Consider the following 18,612-nt stretch of genomic DNA (forward strand, 5'->3'; position numbering starts at 1 on the left):
CTTCCTTTGATGTAATTACTGAAAATCACTGCTGATGGGATGATTTTGTTGTTGTTGCTTAGTTGTTAAACTTTCCTGGTCATGGGGAAGATAGAGAGAATTGGTGTATCCCATTGCCTATGCACATAAATAAGTTGCCTCTACTACCCTTATACAAAGAGGGTCTACAATACTTTTTTGTTGTTGTTTAGTTGTTAAGTCATGTCCGACTCTTTGTGACCCCATGAACCAGAGCACGCCAGACCCTCCTGTCTTCCACTGCCTCCCAGAGTTTGGTCAAATTCATGTTGGTAGCTTCGATCACACTGTCCATCCATCTTGTCCTCTGTTGCCCCCTTCTCCTCTTGCCTTCATACTTTCCCAACATCAGGATCTTTTCCAGGGAGTCTTCTCTTTTCATGAGATGGCCAAAGTATTGGAGCCTCAGTTTCAGGATCTGTCCTTCCAGTGAGCACTCAGGGTTGATTTCCTTCAGAATGGATAGGTTTGTTCTCTTTGCAGTCCAGGGGACTCTCAAGAGTCTCCTCCAGCACCCCAATTCAAAAACATCAGTTCTTTAGTGGTCTGCCTTCTTTATGGTCCAGCTCTCACTTCCATACATCGCTACTGGAAACACCATAGCTTTGACTATGCAGACCTTTGTCAGCAAGGTGATGTCTCTGCTTTTTAAGATGCTGTCTAGGGTTTCTCATCACTTTCCTCACAAGAAGCAGGCATCTTTTAATTTCGTGGCTACTGTCACCATCATGGATCCCAAGGAAGTAAAATCTGTCACCACCTCTATATCTTCCCCTTCTATTTGCCAGGAGGTGATGGAACCAGTGGCCATGATCTTCATATTGAAATCATTCTATCATTTTTGAGATTATATCCCAGTACAGCTTTTCCCACTCTTTTGTTGACTATGAGGGCTACTCCATTTCTTCTACACAATTGTTGCCCGCAATAGTAGATATGATAGTTGTCTGATTTGAATTCGCCCATTCCCTTTCATTTTAGTTCACTGACGCCCAGGATGTCAATGTTTCTTCTTGCCATCTCCTGTTTGACCACATCTAGCTTACCAAGGTTAATAGATTTTACATTCCAGGTTCCTATGCAGTATTTTTCTTTGCAGCATCGGACTTTCCTTTCAGTTCCAGGCACGTCTGCAGTTGAGTGTCCTTTCGGCTTTGGACCAACCACTTCATTAGCTCTGGAGCTATTTGTCCTTGTCCTCCACTCTTCCTCAGTAACATGTTGGATGCCTTCCAACCTGAGGGACTCGTCTTCCAGTGTCATATCTTTTAGCCTTTTGTTTCTGTTCATGGGGTTTTCTTGGCAAAGATACTGGAGTGTCTTGCCATTTCCTGCTCTAGGTGAATCACGTTTAGTCAGAACTCTCCACTATGACCTGTCCATCTTGGGTGTCCCTGCATAGCATAGCCTATAGCTTCTCTGAATTACTCAAGCCCCTTCACCATGACAAGGGAGCAATCCATGAAGTGGGGTGTGTGTGTGTGTGACTTTATTAGTGGCAATTTTCAGTAATGAAAGAGTTAGCCCTCCTGTCCTGGCAAAGAACAGCTTTCTGGCAATGAAAGGAATTCCATGGAAGCATAAGCACCTTTAGGGGAGAAATCTGAAATATTTTGTATCAGAAAAATCACTATGGCTGATGATGTTATCCGCTGTATATGGATTAATATACACAACAAGATTTCAGCCAATGTCTTTAAAAACAACTACACATAAATCAATTCCTTAAGGGTTTATGGGAATATCATCCTAACTCAACATCAAACAATTTCCCTGCAGTTTTGCAATAAAACAAAACAAAAACAGAGGTTTTGCTCAACTGAAACAGCAATAAATAAAAACCACGTTTTTCAGTGGTTCAATCAATCTAGAATGATACCTAACCAAAACTAACTATCCTGGTGATTCTAAACAATGGGTCAAATTATGCAAAGACATTTCCAGTAAGTAAACTAGTGTAGTGTTTAATATTGGTGCAGAATTTTGTTCATCTTGCTCATGCACTTACCACTTAGCCTTTCCTAAATTATTGTGCAAATTGCAACACAATTGTTCTCCGGTATTTGCATTTGAATTTTTTAAATGCAGGGAAACATGAATATTGGGGAACCGTCTACACAAACATAGATATACTGTATTAGGGAAAGACAAAAATTCATTAAGTAAAGAAACATAGAAAAAATGCATATACAGTACTAGATTAAAAATATCTAATGATATTTGCATATAGCAGAAGTGCATGTAAAAATGCATGTTTGGAAAAATGCATAGAAAAGTCTAAACTGATGTCCTTGTGGCTTTTTAAAATGCAATTTTAAGCAGAAATGAGACGGAATAATGTGAATGCAGGAAAAGTTAGAAAATAAGAAAAACTAAAATTGTAGAAGCCATCCATTCCTACTGTTTGGAGAAGTAGAAGATGTACAGAGGAAATTGCTTTCAGCAGGTCATAGGGTAGGATCTATAATGAGTGTCAAACTATATCTATAATAGGATCTATAATAAGTATCAAACTTGACAGCAATTTGTTGTCCAGAGAGAAGACACCCAAGTGGAGGCAGGAAGCACTGATTCCCACTTAACGTCTTCTCTCTGATCTGTCTTCAGGACAGACACGATTACTCTAAGAATGGGAGAAAATAGCTCCCTGTCAAAAGTTGAGGAAAAATAACAAGTTACATAAAGAAAGGCATCCAAAAGTAGCCTGGAGCTCAGTTAGGGGTAAAATAGTTGCCAGCAAAGTTGCCATTCTTTGCCCCCCCTTGCTTCACTATCCCATAAATCCCTTGGGGTGCCATGTTCCTATTTTCACGGTTTGTGAGTGGATGGCAAAGAGGACACAATTCTTCATCCCTCAAATAAATTTTACTTCTCATGTGTGTGCATTCTTATAAACAGGTGAATAATGAGGAAGGAAACCAACACATAAAAACAAATATGTCATATACACTTATTAGCTGGAATTTCTATTGACTAAAAACTCGTAAGATTGTATTTCAGGCTGCATAGCAGGACATCGGGATTTAAACCAGAAATTCCAGGCCTCAATCATTACGTTGTATTGTTTACTGACGATGTCTGAAGCCATTTGTGCACCCAGCCTTTACTGCAGTGCTGAGATACTTGCAAAATGTATGAGGGTGTGGAAGGATCCTATCTGGTGATAACCCCACATATCAAATTATGTAGGCCGAAGCCCTTGAACCAGCAGGAGGTAGAGGAGCTCCAGACCTCCATGCTGTTCCACTGCCTTCTTTGCCCTCCCTCATCTTCTACCCTGTAAGGAGGTAGCCTCTATTGGGACTTGTTCTTCTGTTCACCGTTGTGGGTCTTACGGAATATTCCACAGTGCATCAAGCTAGCGAGACACTTTTCTTATCAATGGAATATGACAAAGGCATGGAGTTGAGGGGGGCAGTTCTACTTCCTGCTGGCTTGAGAACTTTCATTGCCATAATAAATTCATTGCCGGAAATCCTTTAATTTTGAAAATCCTATCCCTATCTTCAGACCTCTTGTCCCTCTTATAGTTTCTCCTGTTTGGTCATAATCACTTTTAAGTAGCTAAAATATTTTTGGTGCCCTGATTTAGCGTCTGTACTTTAAAGTGTGTATTTGCTTTTATGGAGTCTTCCATAATTTAACTTCAAGGTAGTACGGCAGCTGAAAGGTGATGCTGAAGCTGTGTCAACTGCAATCAGTCTGAGCTGTTTGCGAGAAGTTCTTCTTGGTGGCTCATTTCTTCAGCTGTCATCTGTAGGAACACTGTCATGTAATCTTAATGAACAATGTGCAAAGCCATTAAAAACTCAATTATGGCTTTCTTTTTTACTGTAGACGTGAGAAAATGCAATCATAAAGTGCTGATGTGTAAACACAATAGACACCATCTGCTACCAAGTGCAGTTTCAGCTCTGAAAAGAGGATATATGTTGCAGATGCATAAATAATAGGAGGCTTATCAAGGCATCATTATGCACCAAGGAGTGGAGAGGGAATGAAATGTATGGGTATCTAGGGAGCACTCCATGCTTTAATTCCCCAGTTTTAGTGATATACTCAATAAATGTAGCAATGTGAACACCATTTCATGCTCCCTGTCATTTTAGAGGATTACAAAAAATATCTTGCTCTTTTTTAATCTGGATTTGTCTGAGTATTTTTTAAAAAAATCATCAGGAAACTGGTAGCCACAGCAAGGTATCAATTATGTTAACCTGTTGATCAAAGCACATTTAATTCATCTGAACTGGTATCCAATCTGTTTGATGATTATGTACCCCTGTGTCTACATTAATAAGTACCAAAAGCTTGATCTTTTAAAGCATGCAAAATGTATATTCTTCTCAGCTTTGGGATTATACTGCCCACAGCCTTGGTGTGTTTACAGATTTTCAGATGTAAACAGCAAATGACAATATGGCCAGTTGAATGAATAATCTAAGGGGGGGGGGATAATAATAAATGCAGTTGTATGATTCAGAAGTTAATGTATGCATTTGTTTTTGTACCTGAACAATGAAAACATGCCACACAACAACGAACACCTACTCTAATTTCTTAATTTGTGGCAATCTGACTATAAAATTTACACCAGTAAGGAATGATTTTGGCCAAAGTAAAACAAGTTGTTTTATTTTGTGTTTTTTTTTTAATAAACCAGGGCTACGATGTAAGAGGCTTGTGCACTCACTCATTTATTCAACACATTAAGGCAATGTATCTGTGTTGGATGAATGTATATCAGTACTGTTTGCGGTAGTTCCAACCTCTATGCATATTTAACATTTCTGGATCAATTTTATACATGTGCTCAGAAAATAGTGCTTAGGAATAACATGAGTTATAGCCCATCATGTCAGAACCAACTTCTTATGAACCTAATAGTGTTTTCAGGCCAAGCAAGATAATTAAGGATTGGCTTTACTGGTGTCTCTCACACACAGCCAATACACTCTCATGGTCAAACAATGATTTGGACTCAGGTCACTTGAGTCCTAGTCCATCAATCTATCCACAATGCCTCACTGGATATACGGATAGGCCTGGGTCTTTTGCTTTCTTTACTTCCTGCCTTTCCACCATAAACAGTGATCATGACAACTGGCAAGAAGAACAACAGGAATATATGAAGAACATTGATCCATGTAGCCTAACATTTTCAACTTCGGCTGACAGTGATCCCTATCCCTACGCAGAGATGCTGAGGATTGAACAATGTAAAACTCTGATTAAAAATTTAAAATCATCATAAAAACATCCAATCAATTTTAAAAGGAGAAACAGAAAGAGATCAAAAGCAACAACTAGCATTAAAGTGCTTTGGTAATAGATCAGCTTATATTTTAAAGACTTGCCTGAATGAAAATGTTTGTGCCTGCTAGCAAATGGACAGGAAAAATGTAGCAAAGAACTTTCTTCAGAAAGGAGTGACAGATTGCTGGAGGGGTTTTTTGTGTGTGTGTGTGTGTGGGGGGGTATTCTCTGAAACTGTGAAACTTTTTGAACATGGTGGTCCACACAGGTTCACCTGGTCCAGGGTGTTTAGATTTCCCTCGTTCTTTTTCAGACTTTGATAGCCTGTTTCATGGAAGGTAACACAGGCACACCTCCTCTTCCATGTTTGAAAGTAGCCAGAGCGGACAAAGCAATTTTTTTGGTGACATTCTTGTTTCCCTTTAGCTACCACACTCATTGAGCAAACCATGGGTAGGACATCTGAGCAAGATGGACACTGGTTCAAAGTACCACAGTTTAGTTCTAAATGGCAGAGGAGAGAGCCCGCCACCACTATCTGCAGTCCTCAGTACTCCTGATTGCATCCTAATTAGTTTCTGCCTGACTTCATTCCTGCGGTGAGAGATGTATGCCAGGTCTCACCTGTAATGTCGTCTCCACCTTGGTGTCAATCAATTCTTTGTCCATTTCATGGACAGAGAGGCATTTGCAAATGCATTGTGCTGAACACACTCTTCCATGATCAGAAGCCCTTTTGTGGCAGGGCTGTTAATCACAGAAGTGCTATAAACATGCTCAACCAAATGTGATTGACACTTGAATGAGGCAGATGTTGGAGGTGGGACTTGTGAAGCCCCCACATTCCTGCAAAAGTCATAGCTCCATCTGCTTGCAGGCTTAATTTAATGCCTTAGCAGGGATCATGCATTTTGCATTGGGCAGATCGAACAGAATATAGGTTGACTTACACCCACCCACCCACTCACGCCTACACATAGGATGCATCTGCATCTGCACAGGCGCAGTTAACACACATACATTGTCTGTGTTTTGAGACTTGTACACCAAGTGTAGTGGGGGGGGGGATGCTCTAGGCAAAGGCTGCCAGTGTCTTTTCCTCTAACTATAATGCATATGGCTGCTCACTGAGCAGAATTGATCAGAATGAGTATCTGGCTCATCCGGGTGTCTGTCACACTTCTGCAATATGGCACACAAAACAAAAGAAAGCAAACTTCAGTAGGTTAGAAGTGAGGCAAGCCTTGCCAAACTCAATCTTCTGTGAACTGCAAGAGAGGCAGCAGAGAAATACATTTGTAGCATGACTTGGCAAGCAGCATGGAACTCAGAATGTCAGGAGGGCTGCATTTGATTAAAAATTACTATGCCTGACTGCTGCAATGAAAAGATTCCTCCTTCTTCCAGTCCCCTCTCACATCTCTCATTATTTTTGCTAGTTTTCCTGAAGCCATATGTGCACACATCCACGGAGCGTGTTCTTTATGTTGAGGAGTTTTGAATTTCCGCTAAAATTCTTTTTTGCTATACAGCAGAAGTACAGCCTCACAGAGAGGAATGGCTGCAAGTTCAGCACAGTCCACCCCTTTCTCATTAACTGACACTTAAAGTCTCAGTAACTTACTCTGAGACATTTATAGTAGAGAAAAAATAAAAATGTTTCTTTACTTACAGATACTTGAAATTACAGGCTTACATATGCTGTTTTTTTTACTGCACACAAACTTAGCAACCAACTAAACAGATCAAGAGCAAACAAACAACTGAGGTCAGATGAGGAAAGAGAGAGGAAAACCACGCTCAATAGAGAGTGGAGCTCTCTTTGAATCCAAATGCTGGAATGAACAATTGGTTAGTGCTAGATAGATATACAGTCACCTCATCCCAGAAAACTGCCTCCCAGTTGCACAAACTGCAGATAATACCTGAGGTTTCAAACAAAACTCCAACACTTTAAATACAATTAATTTAATGATCTCATTATTTGTAATGTAATTTATGTAGGAATGCATTAATTTACTACTGCTGTATATTATTAGTACAGTCACAGGGGAAGAAGTTCAAATGAATTTATCATGTTATGTTACTAGGGTTTCCTGTGCTTTCTTTTATTATTGCGTGATGGAGAAGGCAGTACTTTTTCAATAATTCATTGTTGTCAATGATTTCGGAGCTAATATAAAGGTAAGGTAAAGGTAAAGGTAAAGGTTCCCCTTGACATTTAGTCCAGTCATGTCTGACTCTAGGGCATGGTGCTCATCCCCGTTTCCAAGCCGTAGAGCCAGCGTTTGTCCGAAGACAGTGTCCATGGTCATGTGGCCAGCGCGATTAGTCATGGAATGCTGTTACCTTCCCACCATGGTGGTACCTATTTATCTACTCACATTTTTACATGCTTTCGAACTGTATAAAGGTAGCAAGCTTAATATGCTTATATATGCAAATGGGAAGCTCTGGTCCCTTGATAAGAGTTTAGTGGAACGAGGAAGAAATGTGTATGCTTTTCATGTTTGATGTGAATATTTTACTGTCAGCCAATTTAAAATCTGGGGTAGAAAATTGAAAATAGTAATAAATAACCTTCTTTAACTGATGCTATAGATGGTGGGTGCAAATTTATTTGTCACTCGTGTAATTTTGATGTCTTGTCTTTTTAGATAAGTGCCGGCATAAAATAATAGGCTTGAATTCTTTGAGATGCATACCTGTTTTGTTTCTGATTGCTGGGCAGATTGTTTAGAAATATTGGTCCTCATCATAGAATTGTTTTGAGGGGAGTAAAAGTGAACACCGTCCTTATATTCCATTCTGTTGTCTCCCTTTCTTGCCTCTCTTTTATCTCTAGGCTCCTTCATGATGGTGAATAGCTCTGGGAGGGCTTCTGGACAAAAAGCTCACTTGCTTTTACCAACATTGAAAGAGAATGATACACACTGCATTGACTTCCATTACTACTTATCCAGCCGAGACCGCTCCAGCCCTGGATCATTGAATGTTTATGTGAAAGTTAATGGTGGACCTCAAGGCAATCCTGTCTGGAATGTCTCTGGGATTGTTACAGAAGGTTGGGTGAAGGCAGAACTTGCTATCAGCACATTCTGGCCACATTTTTATCAGGTGCGTTTAAGATTTCCCCATCCCTCCTACTCACTCAGTTGTTCCATTGATGCTGTTTGGTTCCAGTGCGTTGGTAATTCTTTATTGATAACCACTTTGCTCTTTCCCCCAAGGTGTTAAAGAGAACTTCCTCCATGCACAATAACACTCCTGTTTCTCAGTAAAAGACAGTCATACAATGAATCAATCTGCGATGGTTAAAAGCAGAGTTCCTACTCCCCACCCCATATGTCTGTTTTTGTAAAGAGGCAAAATGTTAGAGCTGAAATATATATTAGGAATAAGCTTGCAAGCAGAATTATATGTAGCTTCAAGTGTCTGGGCGGGGGGGGGGAAATAAACACTCAAAATTATATTGTTGGCCTAGGGCTGAGCAAGCATGGGGTGTATAACATGTCTAACCATAATTAAACACACGGGCACATTTCTGGAAGGAAAGGATACAACTTTAAGGCCAATGAGCCACAAACCGGCTGGGGGGCCACAGTGGCTCCAGTTTTAAGCCAAAAAGCTGACCAATGGGAGGCTGCTGTGTCATGGCCCCCCGATACACACTCCAGCAAGCTGTGCAGTTAGCACCATGTGGCTTCCCTCATCGCCCAAGCTGCCACTCTGGCCACAAATGGGTGGCCTGTTAAGTTGGGTCCCCTTATTTCTGTGACATGTGTCCCGCTTTGCACAGCCAAAACAGTTGCATTGGGACAAATTTTAGAACCACTATATTACATGAATCAGTCAAGTGGCCTGGAAGGCACAGATTCTGTGAATGAAAGTGTTTAAGCAAAGCTTCTACAGTAAGTTGTAGCCCCACACCAAATAGTGAATTGCATTTATATTGTAAGGAATGAGGAGAGATACAATATGGAGAAATTTTAATAGGGAAAACTATAAGGCTGAACGTTAGCTGGCTGGATTGCTCAGTGTCTGCCTCCCAAGGAGAAGAGCCAAACTGCATTCTCTTGGGCAAGGTGCCCAATCCCGGAGTGCCCTTGGAAGAAGGGAATGGTAAACATTTCTGAGTACTCTATACCAGTGGTCCCCAACCTTGGGCCTCCAGATGTTCTTGGACTACAACTCTCAGAAGCCTTCTGGTGGCCTCTGCTGGCCAGGATTTCTGAGAGTTGAAGTCCAAGAACATCTGGAGGCCCAAGGTTGGGGACCACTGCTCTATACCTAGAAAACTCTGGAAAGGTTTGGCATTAGTCAGAATTCATTTAATAACATCTGGTTATTATTAAAAAGTGGTATTAAATGCATGTATTCAATTAATGTGAGCAGTTTTGTTAAATAAGTAAATAAATTATTATTAGTAGTACTAGTATTTACATTTATACTCTGTCCACTAAAAGATAGTGCTTAAGACTGCTTACAAACTTGTTTAAAGAGATAAAACCATATAAAATCATATAAATCCAGTGTTGCTTTTTGATTGTGGAGGTAGAATATGGAGTTTAATTTCCTTTCCAATCTTTCCATGCCATAATCTTGACAAGTGTCCAGTCTGTTAGTTGCTTTATGCATTTCAAAGGTTGTTTGTGGTTGATTTCAATAGAAAATGAACATATTAATCATATTCACACAATTAATCTAACATATTGTTTAACCCACATTCGACCACCGATGGAGATAATGGCAGCCAGTATCATCTGAGTGAAGTCATTGGCTGTTGAAATTAAAAGGGTTCTCTTTTTTTTCATTTTGTGCAGTTCTATGAAATTGTATGCAGCCTACAGACATAGGGAGGGGGGAAATATGCTATTGTATCATCAGGTTGTATGCCCAAACAGATTATATAGAAAGGAATGAAAGCCTCTTCAGCAGTAACAACATAAAATAATATGAAGGTTCCAGAACTCCTGCTCTTATGCTTTCCATTTTCCCTTGACTCTCAGCATTGTCCCAAACTGGATGTCAAAGTCACTGCTAAGCCATATTACCAGGGGCTTCTGAAATCCTAAAAGATTTTTTGCAACAACTTCATATTCACAGCAATGTTTTTGAAAACTTGTCTAAACCAACCAACCAACCAAATAAATAAGAATTGTGTGTTACATGAAGTGCTTTTTATTTTTTAATTAGGCTTATGCATATGAGTTAGCAATGAAAGACACATTTGTTTTGTTTCTGATTATTAATCCTTTCTGCATAATCATATTTTGACAGAAGACTGAAAGGTTATAAATGAGAAAGGTGACACACTTTCTCTTTGAAATGGAAGGAACTTCACTGATTAAAATAAAATGTATAATTCTACACTAAATAGTAATAAAATCATTAACTCAGTTGTTTTAAATGCTTTTAAGCTTCCCATAAGCTTAATTGGCAAAACAGTACTTTATTGTAAGATTAATGCTTCTGAAACCTGGCAAGGAAAAAAAAAGGGCGGGCATTATTGAGTATCAAGAGGGTCATTGTCTGGCCTTAACCTATGTTTCAACAGCAGCAAAAACCACTTTCTGTAAAACCTTCCAGAAGATATCTTCAGGGAACAAACACATTTTACAGAAGACATAAGGGCAGCTGCTGGAAACAAATTGCCCATATCTGTTCTCCCCATCTCCTGTGTAATATCTAACAAACCTCACAAGGCAGTGATTTAACCTCATGCTGTGGACTTCTCCATCTCCAACTAATGTTGTGGTGAAGAAATATGGAAGTCCCAATGTGACATGCCAGCATCCTCTGAGCAAGAATGTCTACAGGGATATTTCCAGGTGGGGCAACCTACACGGCGGTCTGCTAGCACAGTTCACCAACATAGTGTGCATTAATGCAACACACTGTGTCTACCTATGAGTACTAAAATAATACAATAAATAAGAACAAGTAAAAATGAAACAAATCTTGGATTTCTGGAGAAGGGGCAAATGTCCCACTTGCAGATACTGGTGACTCTCCATTTCAGTGGATATTTCACAGGATGTTTCTGAAGAAGGAAGAGAATAGTTAAAGGGTTTTTGTTTGTTTGTTTGTTTTGTTTGTTTTGCAACTAGGGATGTGGAAATGTGCCCATCTCTTTTTCACTGTATTTCTTAGAATCCCAGCAGCATTTTTGCCATCTCCCACTTCCATATAAGATGTTAAATTTGGTTGTTGTGGATTTTTCGGGCTCTTTGGCCGTGTTCTGAAGGTTGTTCTTCCTAACGTTTCACCAGTCTCTGTGGCCGGCATCTTCAGAGGACAGCACTCTGTTAAGTTTGTTTAATTAATTAATTAATTAATCAATCAATTAAATTTTGCTGATTTATTTAAAATATTTTACCTCATTAAAATAATGAGTGTACAAAGGTGGCTAACATCATTAAAATACAATATTTAAAGCTAAAAAGAAGGAGTATACAAATACCTAAAAGAAACAACAGATACTACAGTACTTTGAGAAATGGTAAACACAAATAAGACTAAAAACACAAAGCAGTAATGCATGAGAATCCAATTAAAAATCCCACTCAGGCAGCCAGTCACTGTAGGAAGGCTTGCTTGAAGAGAAGGATATTTGCCTGCTTGAGGAAGGACAGAAAAAATGGAGCCAGTCTGGCCTCCTGTGGGAGGGAGTTCCAAAGTCTGGGAGCAGCAACGTAGAATCCTGTGTCCTCATTAGATGCACTTGTGATCTTAACACTCGAACAGGCTCATAATGGCAGACACGGCCTTGAGACTTTTATTTGCAACATTGTTCCAACATGGAAATTCATGTGGATACTTCTCTGTACGTTAACAATACATACACATTTTGCAATTCATTTATACTGATGATATGCTCACTAATGAGGATTTTTCATACTGGTAACTAAAGCTTGCTTTTATACATTTTGAAAATACACAGGAGCCTCAGAAATGTATCAGTTTCACTCACAATTGTATCAATTGCACTATAAAAGCTTAATGAATGAGCACATATTTTCTCATCCTGAATGAAAAAGCATGTCCAGATTCATTGAAAAAAAGCCTGTGAAGAATAAGGGAATTAGGTAATGACTGTGAGAATTTTCTGTTTATGCATGAGAACAAGAAGACCAGCACTTTCCTTCCCCAGCATCAAGTTGTTAAAATAACCTGTGGAGGGGGGGGGGGCGCTGCGCAAAAAAAAATTGCATGTGTTTTTGTGGGGGAAAAAATCTGCAAGTGTTTTGATAAGAAAGAAAGAAACAAAACAGAGGGCCACAATGTGAAAATTGCGCCAAATAGTCCTGCCCAGTGGGAGAAATGTCTTTTTTTTAAAAAAAAAATTGTTCTCTCCTGGAAAAATGATGGAAGTGAAGATTTACTTTCCTATTTCCCAAGCAACATGTACTTTTGTCCCATTGCCAGTCTCAAGCAGTGCAAGTGCAAGTAAACATTTTCTGAACACTGGCTATTTCTGGAAGAAAGTGTGGATCCAACAAATTTCCTCCTGTGCCTGTTGGCAGCAACCCTATGACGGTAAAGCCTAGTTCCACCCTCATTTAATTATTTGAGGGGCAGAGAAGGGAGGCAGATATTTTTGACATGCAGAGCCCAGCTAAATGTATCCTAAAGGCCCTTTCTTACCAGCTGCCCTAAATATATTCTCTCACTTTCCCATGATTCAGCATTTCAGTGCAAAGGCAGTTCTTTGAACTCAATCTGAGCTTTGCTGTCAGGAGTATCTGGGTCAATAATGATGCCAACAGAGTCTGGTTATGGTAACAATCTTTTTCATTCCAGTGCTCAAACCATATATAATTGGGGATTTTAGGCCTTGCACAGACTTAAATAAATCACTTGCTGCAGTGAAAACAGAATTTGGGAAAGTTAGCTTTTTGAACTACGGTTAGAGCAACAGAGAAGGCCCTCTCCTGTGTCCCCTCCAAAGATGCCTGTGAAGAAGCTGAGATTGAGAGAAAGGCATATCCTGATTATCATAACCCCAGAGCAGGCTCATAATGAGAGATGCAGTCCTGGAGACAGCTTGTACTCAAGCCGTTTAGAGCTTTGTAGGTTAGAAGCAGCACTTTGAATTATGCCTGGAAACAGATCAGCAGCCAGTGGAGCTGATGTAAGAGAGGTGTTATGTGATCCCTATGACTAGCCCCAGTTAGCAATCTGGCAGCCATGTTTTGGACCCACTGCTTGAAACCATTTACTGTATACCATTGTACCATTTGCCATGACTTTGTTCTGTAAAACACTGGGATTTGTGGTTTAGAAACTCACTGTATCAGCTTAATTGCCATGGCTCTGTTCTGTACAATTATAGGATCTATAGTTTGGTAAAGCACTTAGAATTTTGTGGTTGATGTGGGTTTTTCAGGCTCTTTGGCCATGTTCTGAAGGTTGTTCTTCCTAACGTTTTGCCAGTCTCTGTGGCTGGCATCTTCAGAGGATAGCACTTCAGAGGACCAGAGCACAGAGTGCTGTCCTCTGAAGATGCTGGCCACAGAGACTGGTGAAACATCAGGAAGAACAACCTTCAGAACACGGCCAAAGAGCCCGAAAAACCCACAACAGCCATTAGATCCCAGCCGTGAAAGCCTTCACGAATACACTTAGAATTTTTTTCTAGAGACTGCCAGTATATTCCCCCAAACTATAGCAATAGAGCTGTCTAGCAGACAATTCTAAGTATCTCACAAAATTCTACATCCTAGGATTCTCAGCTGAAGCTTAGATACAGAGGCATTTTTTAAACACTTTCCCCTATAATTTCCATGGAGCTATAGCAGTCCTATTCTAAGATTGCTTCCCCACCTTACTACAGATTACCTAAGATGTGGGGCTTGATCACAGCCTTCTGGTTTTAAAGAACCTTAAATATCAGCATTTGCATGACTCTTTCTAAGATATAGTTAGTGTCAAAGACTTGGATGGAAAACAAAGAAATGCATTGGCTTTAATGCAGTTTGCTTAGCAAGTTTGTTACCTTATCAGTCAGGCACATTTTGATATATACTTATCAAAAGTAAGAATGTCAACTCTAGCTAAGGATTGATCTGAGACTGTACATGTGGTAGGAGATTATCAAAGAAAAATGTCAAAAAGTGAAGTTTTTTTAAAAAAAAACATAGATTGGATGTCCCACCCTTGTTTCAGACCTAATTATCAGTATAGCGGTCATGACGTTTTAATTCCCAGTTATGTGCTTGTCTTAATGGAGTGAACAGCAAATGTTTTTGAACAGCACTTTGCAGTATGAGGAATCCCAAATGGCTATCCTCTACAGTTCCCCCTTTGCTGTCTATTATGTATAACACATACCTCTTGATCTGGTGTCACTGTGTCATATATTTCACAGTCCCTGCTCCCCTTGGGTTAGCAGGAACAGGAAGTGTGAAGCATAATTAATTCAGGATAGCAGCTACATTGCAATATACGACATGAAAGAAAAGAGAATTCAAAATAGGTCTGCCATGTTTGATGTGTTTCCAGAACAATCCTGTTATCACAGCCCAATGGTTTAATCTGTGAACTATTAACTCATATACTTGTCTTCCTTCTTTCATTTTTTATGTTTGGGAGGGGCTAATCTGTGAAAATATCCAATATGTTGCATTGCAAATCTCTCTTATCAGATTTGGAACTTGGGACATTTGACCTTTATATAAGAAAGACTGGTTGAAGAGAAATTCAAAGAATATACTAAAGCAGCTTGTTTTCCTCTTACATATTTCAGGTGATATTTGAATCTGTTTCATTGAAGGGGCATCCTGGATACATAGCTGTGGATGAAGTGAGAGTCCTTGCCCATCCATGCAGTAAGCACACTTACTTTCTCTGTTGCTTCATTCCCCCCATAGTGATGTGTTACTTTCGGCCTTGCGTCAAGAGGAGTAATTCATCCAATTCAATCAGTTCTGAAACATCTTTTATCCTTTCCAAGAGCTTGCAGAGTGGAAGCAATCAACCCTGAATAAATACGTAATTTCTCAAGTTGTGCAACAGGCAGAACTGCTATGAATGTACAGCTAGAGCCAAAATTCTAGTCCATTATTAAGGAGATATAAAGCCTTGATTGTTAGTTCTGATTCAGACCATTGAAAAGGAAGAATTACAGGGTTCTGATAGTACCCTATAGAACTAACATAAAGTGGGAATGTGGGGGAGCCTTCATGTACACAGCGAAGCAAATTAGTGCAACATTCACTCTGGAAGAAATGCCCTGGAGTGCCTTTGCTTTAAAGGAATGCAAATCTTTTCAGTGGCTCTATGAAAGCATTTAAAGAATATGTATCACTTTCAAAGCATGTGGTTCATACTGTGAAGTAGAGAAGCAAGTCAAAGATTGTTTCACTACGTTCCCTGGATTGCAGTATTTCCTTTCAGCTGTTTCATCCCAATTTATTTCAAAGCATTTAATCGGGAATTTGTATCGAGTTGTCATAAGAGTTATCCATTTCATAATACTGAGATAACAGAGGTGTCCCGTTTGCTGCTCTGTATGCTCACAGGGGTTGCCTAGCTTCTTGGTTCCCGTGAAAAGTGTAACATTTGGAACAATTCAGCCACATTTAAGGCCCACTGATTTCTACAAAAGACAGTCAGATACAGGCTTCTAGGGGACTGCCAAAAATTCCAGAATAATCAGTAGATTCTGCTGTGTCCTTTCTGGTCTGGCAGGGTGAACTTCAAGGAGTTGAGAGAGAGATACTATACAAGCATTATACTTGAAAGTATAGAGTAACATGTAAGTCTCTGCTTGTCTTGTCCATACACATAAGCAAAAGGAAGTACCATATGTTTCCAATTTCTCAGTAGCATTTTTGCATTAATGAGGAACAATGTTTTGCAGAAAACTGCCCATTTTGTGTTTATGGGTGGGGGAGAGCCTTGTTTCTGTGTCAAATTGTGCAAATTTTCCAAATTTAAGCTGGATTCTATTTTATCTGAGGTTTTTCAAATACTAGATGGGCTTTTGCATTGTTCCTAATAGTCAGACAGGCCTTCTGTGCTTTTGCATGCGTGCACACACATGAACACATGCATGCTTTAGTTCTCAAAGGGAAAGAAAGCTAAACAATTTTGTGCAAATTATAGAGACTTTGAAAGGATAAAAGTCTCCAACATCTGGCTCTTTTTATCTCTCAGCTAGAATCAAGTGATTTCTAAAGCTTCTCACTGAGGGGTTTTTCGGGCTTCTTGGCTGTGTTCTGAAGGTGGTTTTTCCTAACATTTCACCAGTCTCTGTGGCCGGCATCTTCAGAGGACAGCAAACTGTGCTCTTGTGTAGTTTGGCTAGGGCGTGGAGTATTTATGGCTGTGAGATGGGATGATTAGTGTGTATTGTTGCGAGTGTATTGTTTTCTGTGGATGGGTGATTAGTGTGTTTTGTTGTGTGTGTATTGTTGTGATAAGGAGATTGTCTGTCACTGTGGTTGATGGTGGTGATCCCCTTGACCTTGTGGTTAGGTAGAGTTCGTGACCTTTTGCATGCTGTATTTTTGAGAGCTGGGAGCCAAGTTTTGTTGAGTTTCAAACTTTCCTCTTTTTTATTGAAGTTTTTCTGGTGCTTGTGGATTTCAATGGCTTCCCTGTGCAGTCTGACGTAATGATTGCTGGTGTTGTCCAGTATTTCAGTATTTTGAAATAGAATTTCATGTCCAGTTTGTTTTAGGGAATGTTCAGCTACTGCAGATTTTTCTGTTTGTTTTAGTCTGCAGTGTCTCTCATGTTCTTTGATTCTGGTGTGGATGGTTCGTTTTGTGGTTCCAATGTATACCTAGCCACAACTGCAAAGTATCCGGTATACTCCTGCAGTGGTGAGGGGGTCCCTTCTGTCTTTTGCTGACCATAACATTTGTTGTATTTTTGTGGTGGGCTTGAATACTGTTTTTAGGTTGTGTTTTTCCAGAAATTTCCCCATGCGGTCTGTGACCCCTTTGATGTATGGCAGAAATACTTTGTTTGTGGGTGGCTGTTTTTCTTCTTCAGTTCCGTGTTGTTTTCTTGGTTTGATGGCTCTTGTGATTTCATTTTTGGAGTAGCCATTTGCCTGTAGGGCCCAATTCAGGTGGTCAAGTTCAGTGTTGAGAAACTGAGCTTCACAGTTCCGATTTGCACGGTCTACCAGTGTTTTGATTATGCCTCTTTTTTGCCGTGGGTGGTGGTTGGAGTTTTTGTGTAGGTACCTGTCTGTGTGCCATCAAACCAAGAAGAAAATGCAAATTTCTTTGGAATACGAGGCCACAACTTTGTTGATTGCAGCAGCAATTCCTGGCCCAGCACTGGGGAATTGGAGATGTTCCATCAAGAGATCCATGTGTCCCCTAATATCCACCACTGACCTCTTCAGCAGCAGCCGTAGGTTCCACCAGGAGTTGCAGTCTTCTGGACACTATACAGGCATTCACTACTCCATGGCTCTTTGCCATCTGAAGGCAGGGCTGTGCCAATGAACCCCAAAGCTAGACAAACCATGGCCATACCCCAGCGTCCTCCAAGAGATTCCTTTTAACCACCCAGATGAGCAGGTCCCTTCCTGCTGCCCTCACACCCTCTGGATCGAACCCCAGTGTCCCAAATTACCAACAGAATTGTGACACAGGCAAAGAGACCCATAGTACCCATAATAACCAACCAGTAACCCTCTAACACCCAAATCGAAATCGCCATACCACTACCTACAAAACAGGGAAAGGGAAGGGAAGGTGGTGAGATACAAAAATGGCTGAAATTGTTCTCTTTCCTGTCCCCACTCTTTTTAAATCAGGCAGATAGATCAGAGTAGAACCCTTGATCCCGTGCTCCACATATCTGCAGCATTTACTGAATTTGTCAGCCAGCCACTCTAGAGCCAGATTAGAAAACTCTTCCCCATTGGCCAATGGGAGGCCAATGAGGAATGCTCTACACCTTCTGCCAGCGTTCTTAGTAGACTTGAGCAGCCCCATGGGAACCACTGTGTTGGCCCTCTCTCACCTTGTTGATGGCTTAGGGGCTGTTGCTCCAGCAACAATTGGGGAGTCACCTGTTATACTACTCACCAGATATGCCTAGGTCGCACTTTTCAGTGTAGGATGCCTAGCCCATGGCTTTGCTGCTTGTGCGGCCTCAGATCAAGAGGGACCCCAACCAGTTTCTGCCATAGCTCAGCTGATCAACTGGGCTGCAGTGCAAAGATATTCCCTGGCTTCAGGGACTGATCTTTGCTGGCTATACTAACAATCGTGGTAGAAACAACTTTCACCTACACATACACACACACACACACACACACACACACACACACACACACATTCACTCATATACTCCATACATCTCAGCAAA

At 40.4% G+C, this 18,612-nt stretch overlaps 1 protein-coding gene across 38 annotated transcripts in view; it reads left to right on the forward strand.

The window, feature by feature from the left end:
- PTPRT (protein tyrosine phosphatase receptor type T) overlaps nt 1–18,612 on the forward strand; it is a 716,634-nt gene that overhangs the window by 266,219 nt on the left and 431,803 nt on the right. For 37 of the 38 annotated variants that reach the window (XM_078393145.1, XM_078393157.1, XM_078393154.1 and 34 more), the window contains exons 3-4: nt 8,120–8,391; nt 15,023–15,104. In XM_078393145.1, coding sequence (XP_078249271.1) covers nt 8,120–8,391; nt 15,023–15,104 — 354 coding nt within the window. The remainder of the gene's footprint in view (nt 1–8,119; nt 8,392–15,022; nt 15,105–18,612) is intronic. The other variant, XM_078393174.1, reaches the window with a different exon arrangement.

The sequence above is a fragment of the Pogona vitticeps genome, chromosome 4 (assembly GCF_051106095.1).
Source record: "Pogona vitticeps strain Pit_001003342236 chromosome 4, PviZW2.1, whole genome shotgun sequence".
NCBI classification, from domain to species: Eukaryota; Metazoa; Chordata; class Lepidosauria; order Squamata; family Agamidae; genus Pogona; species Pogona vitticeps.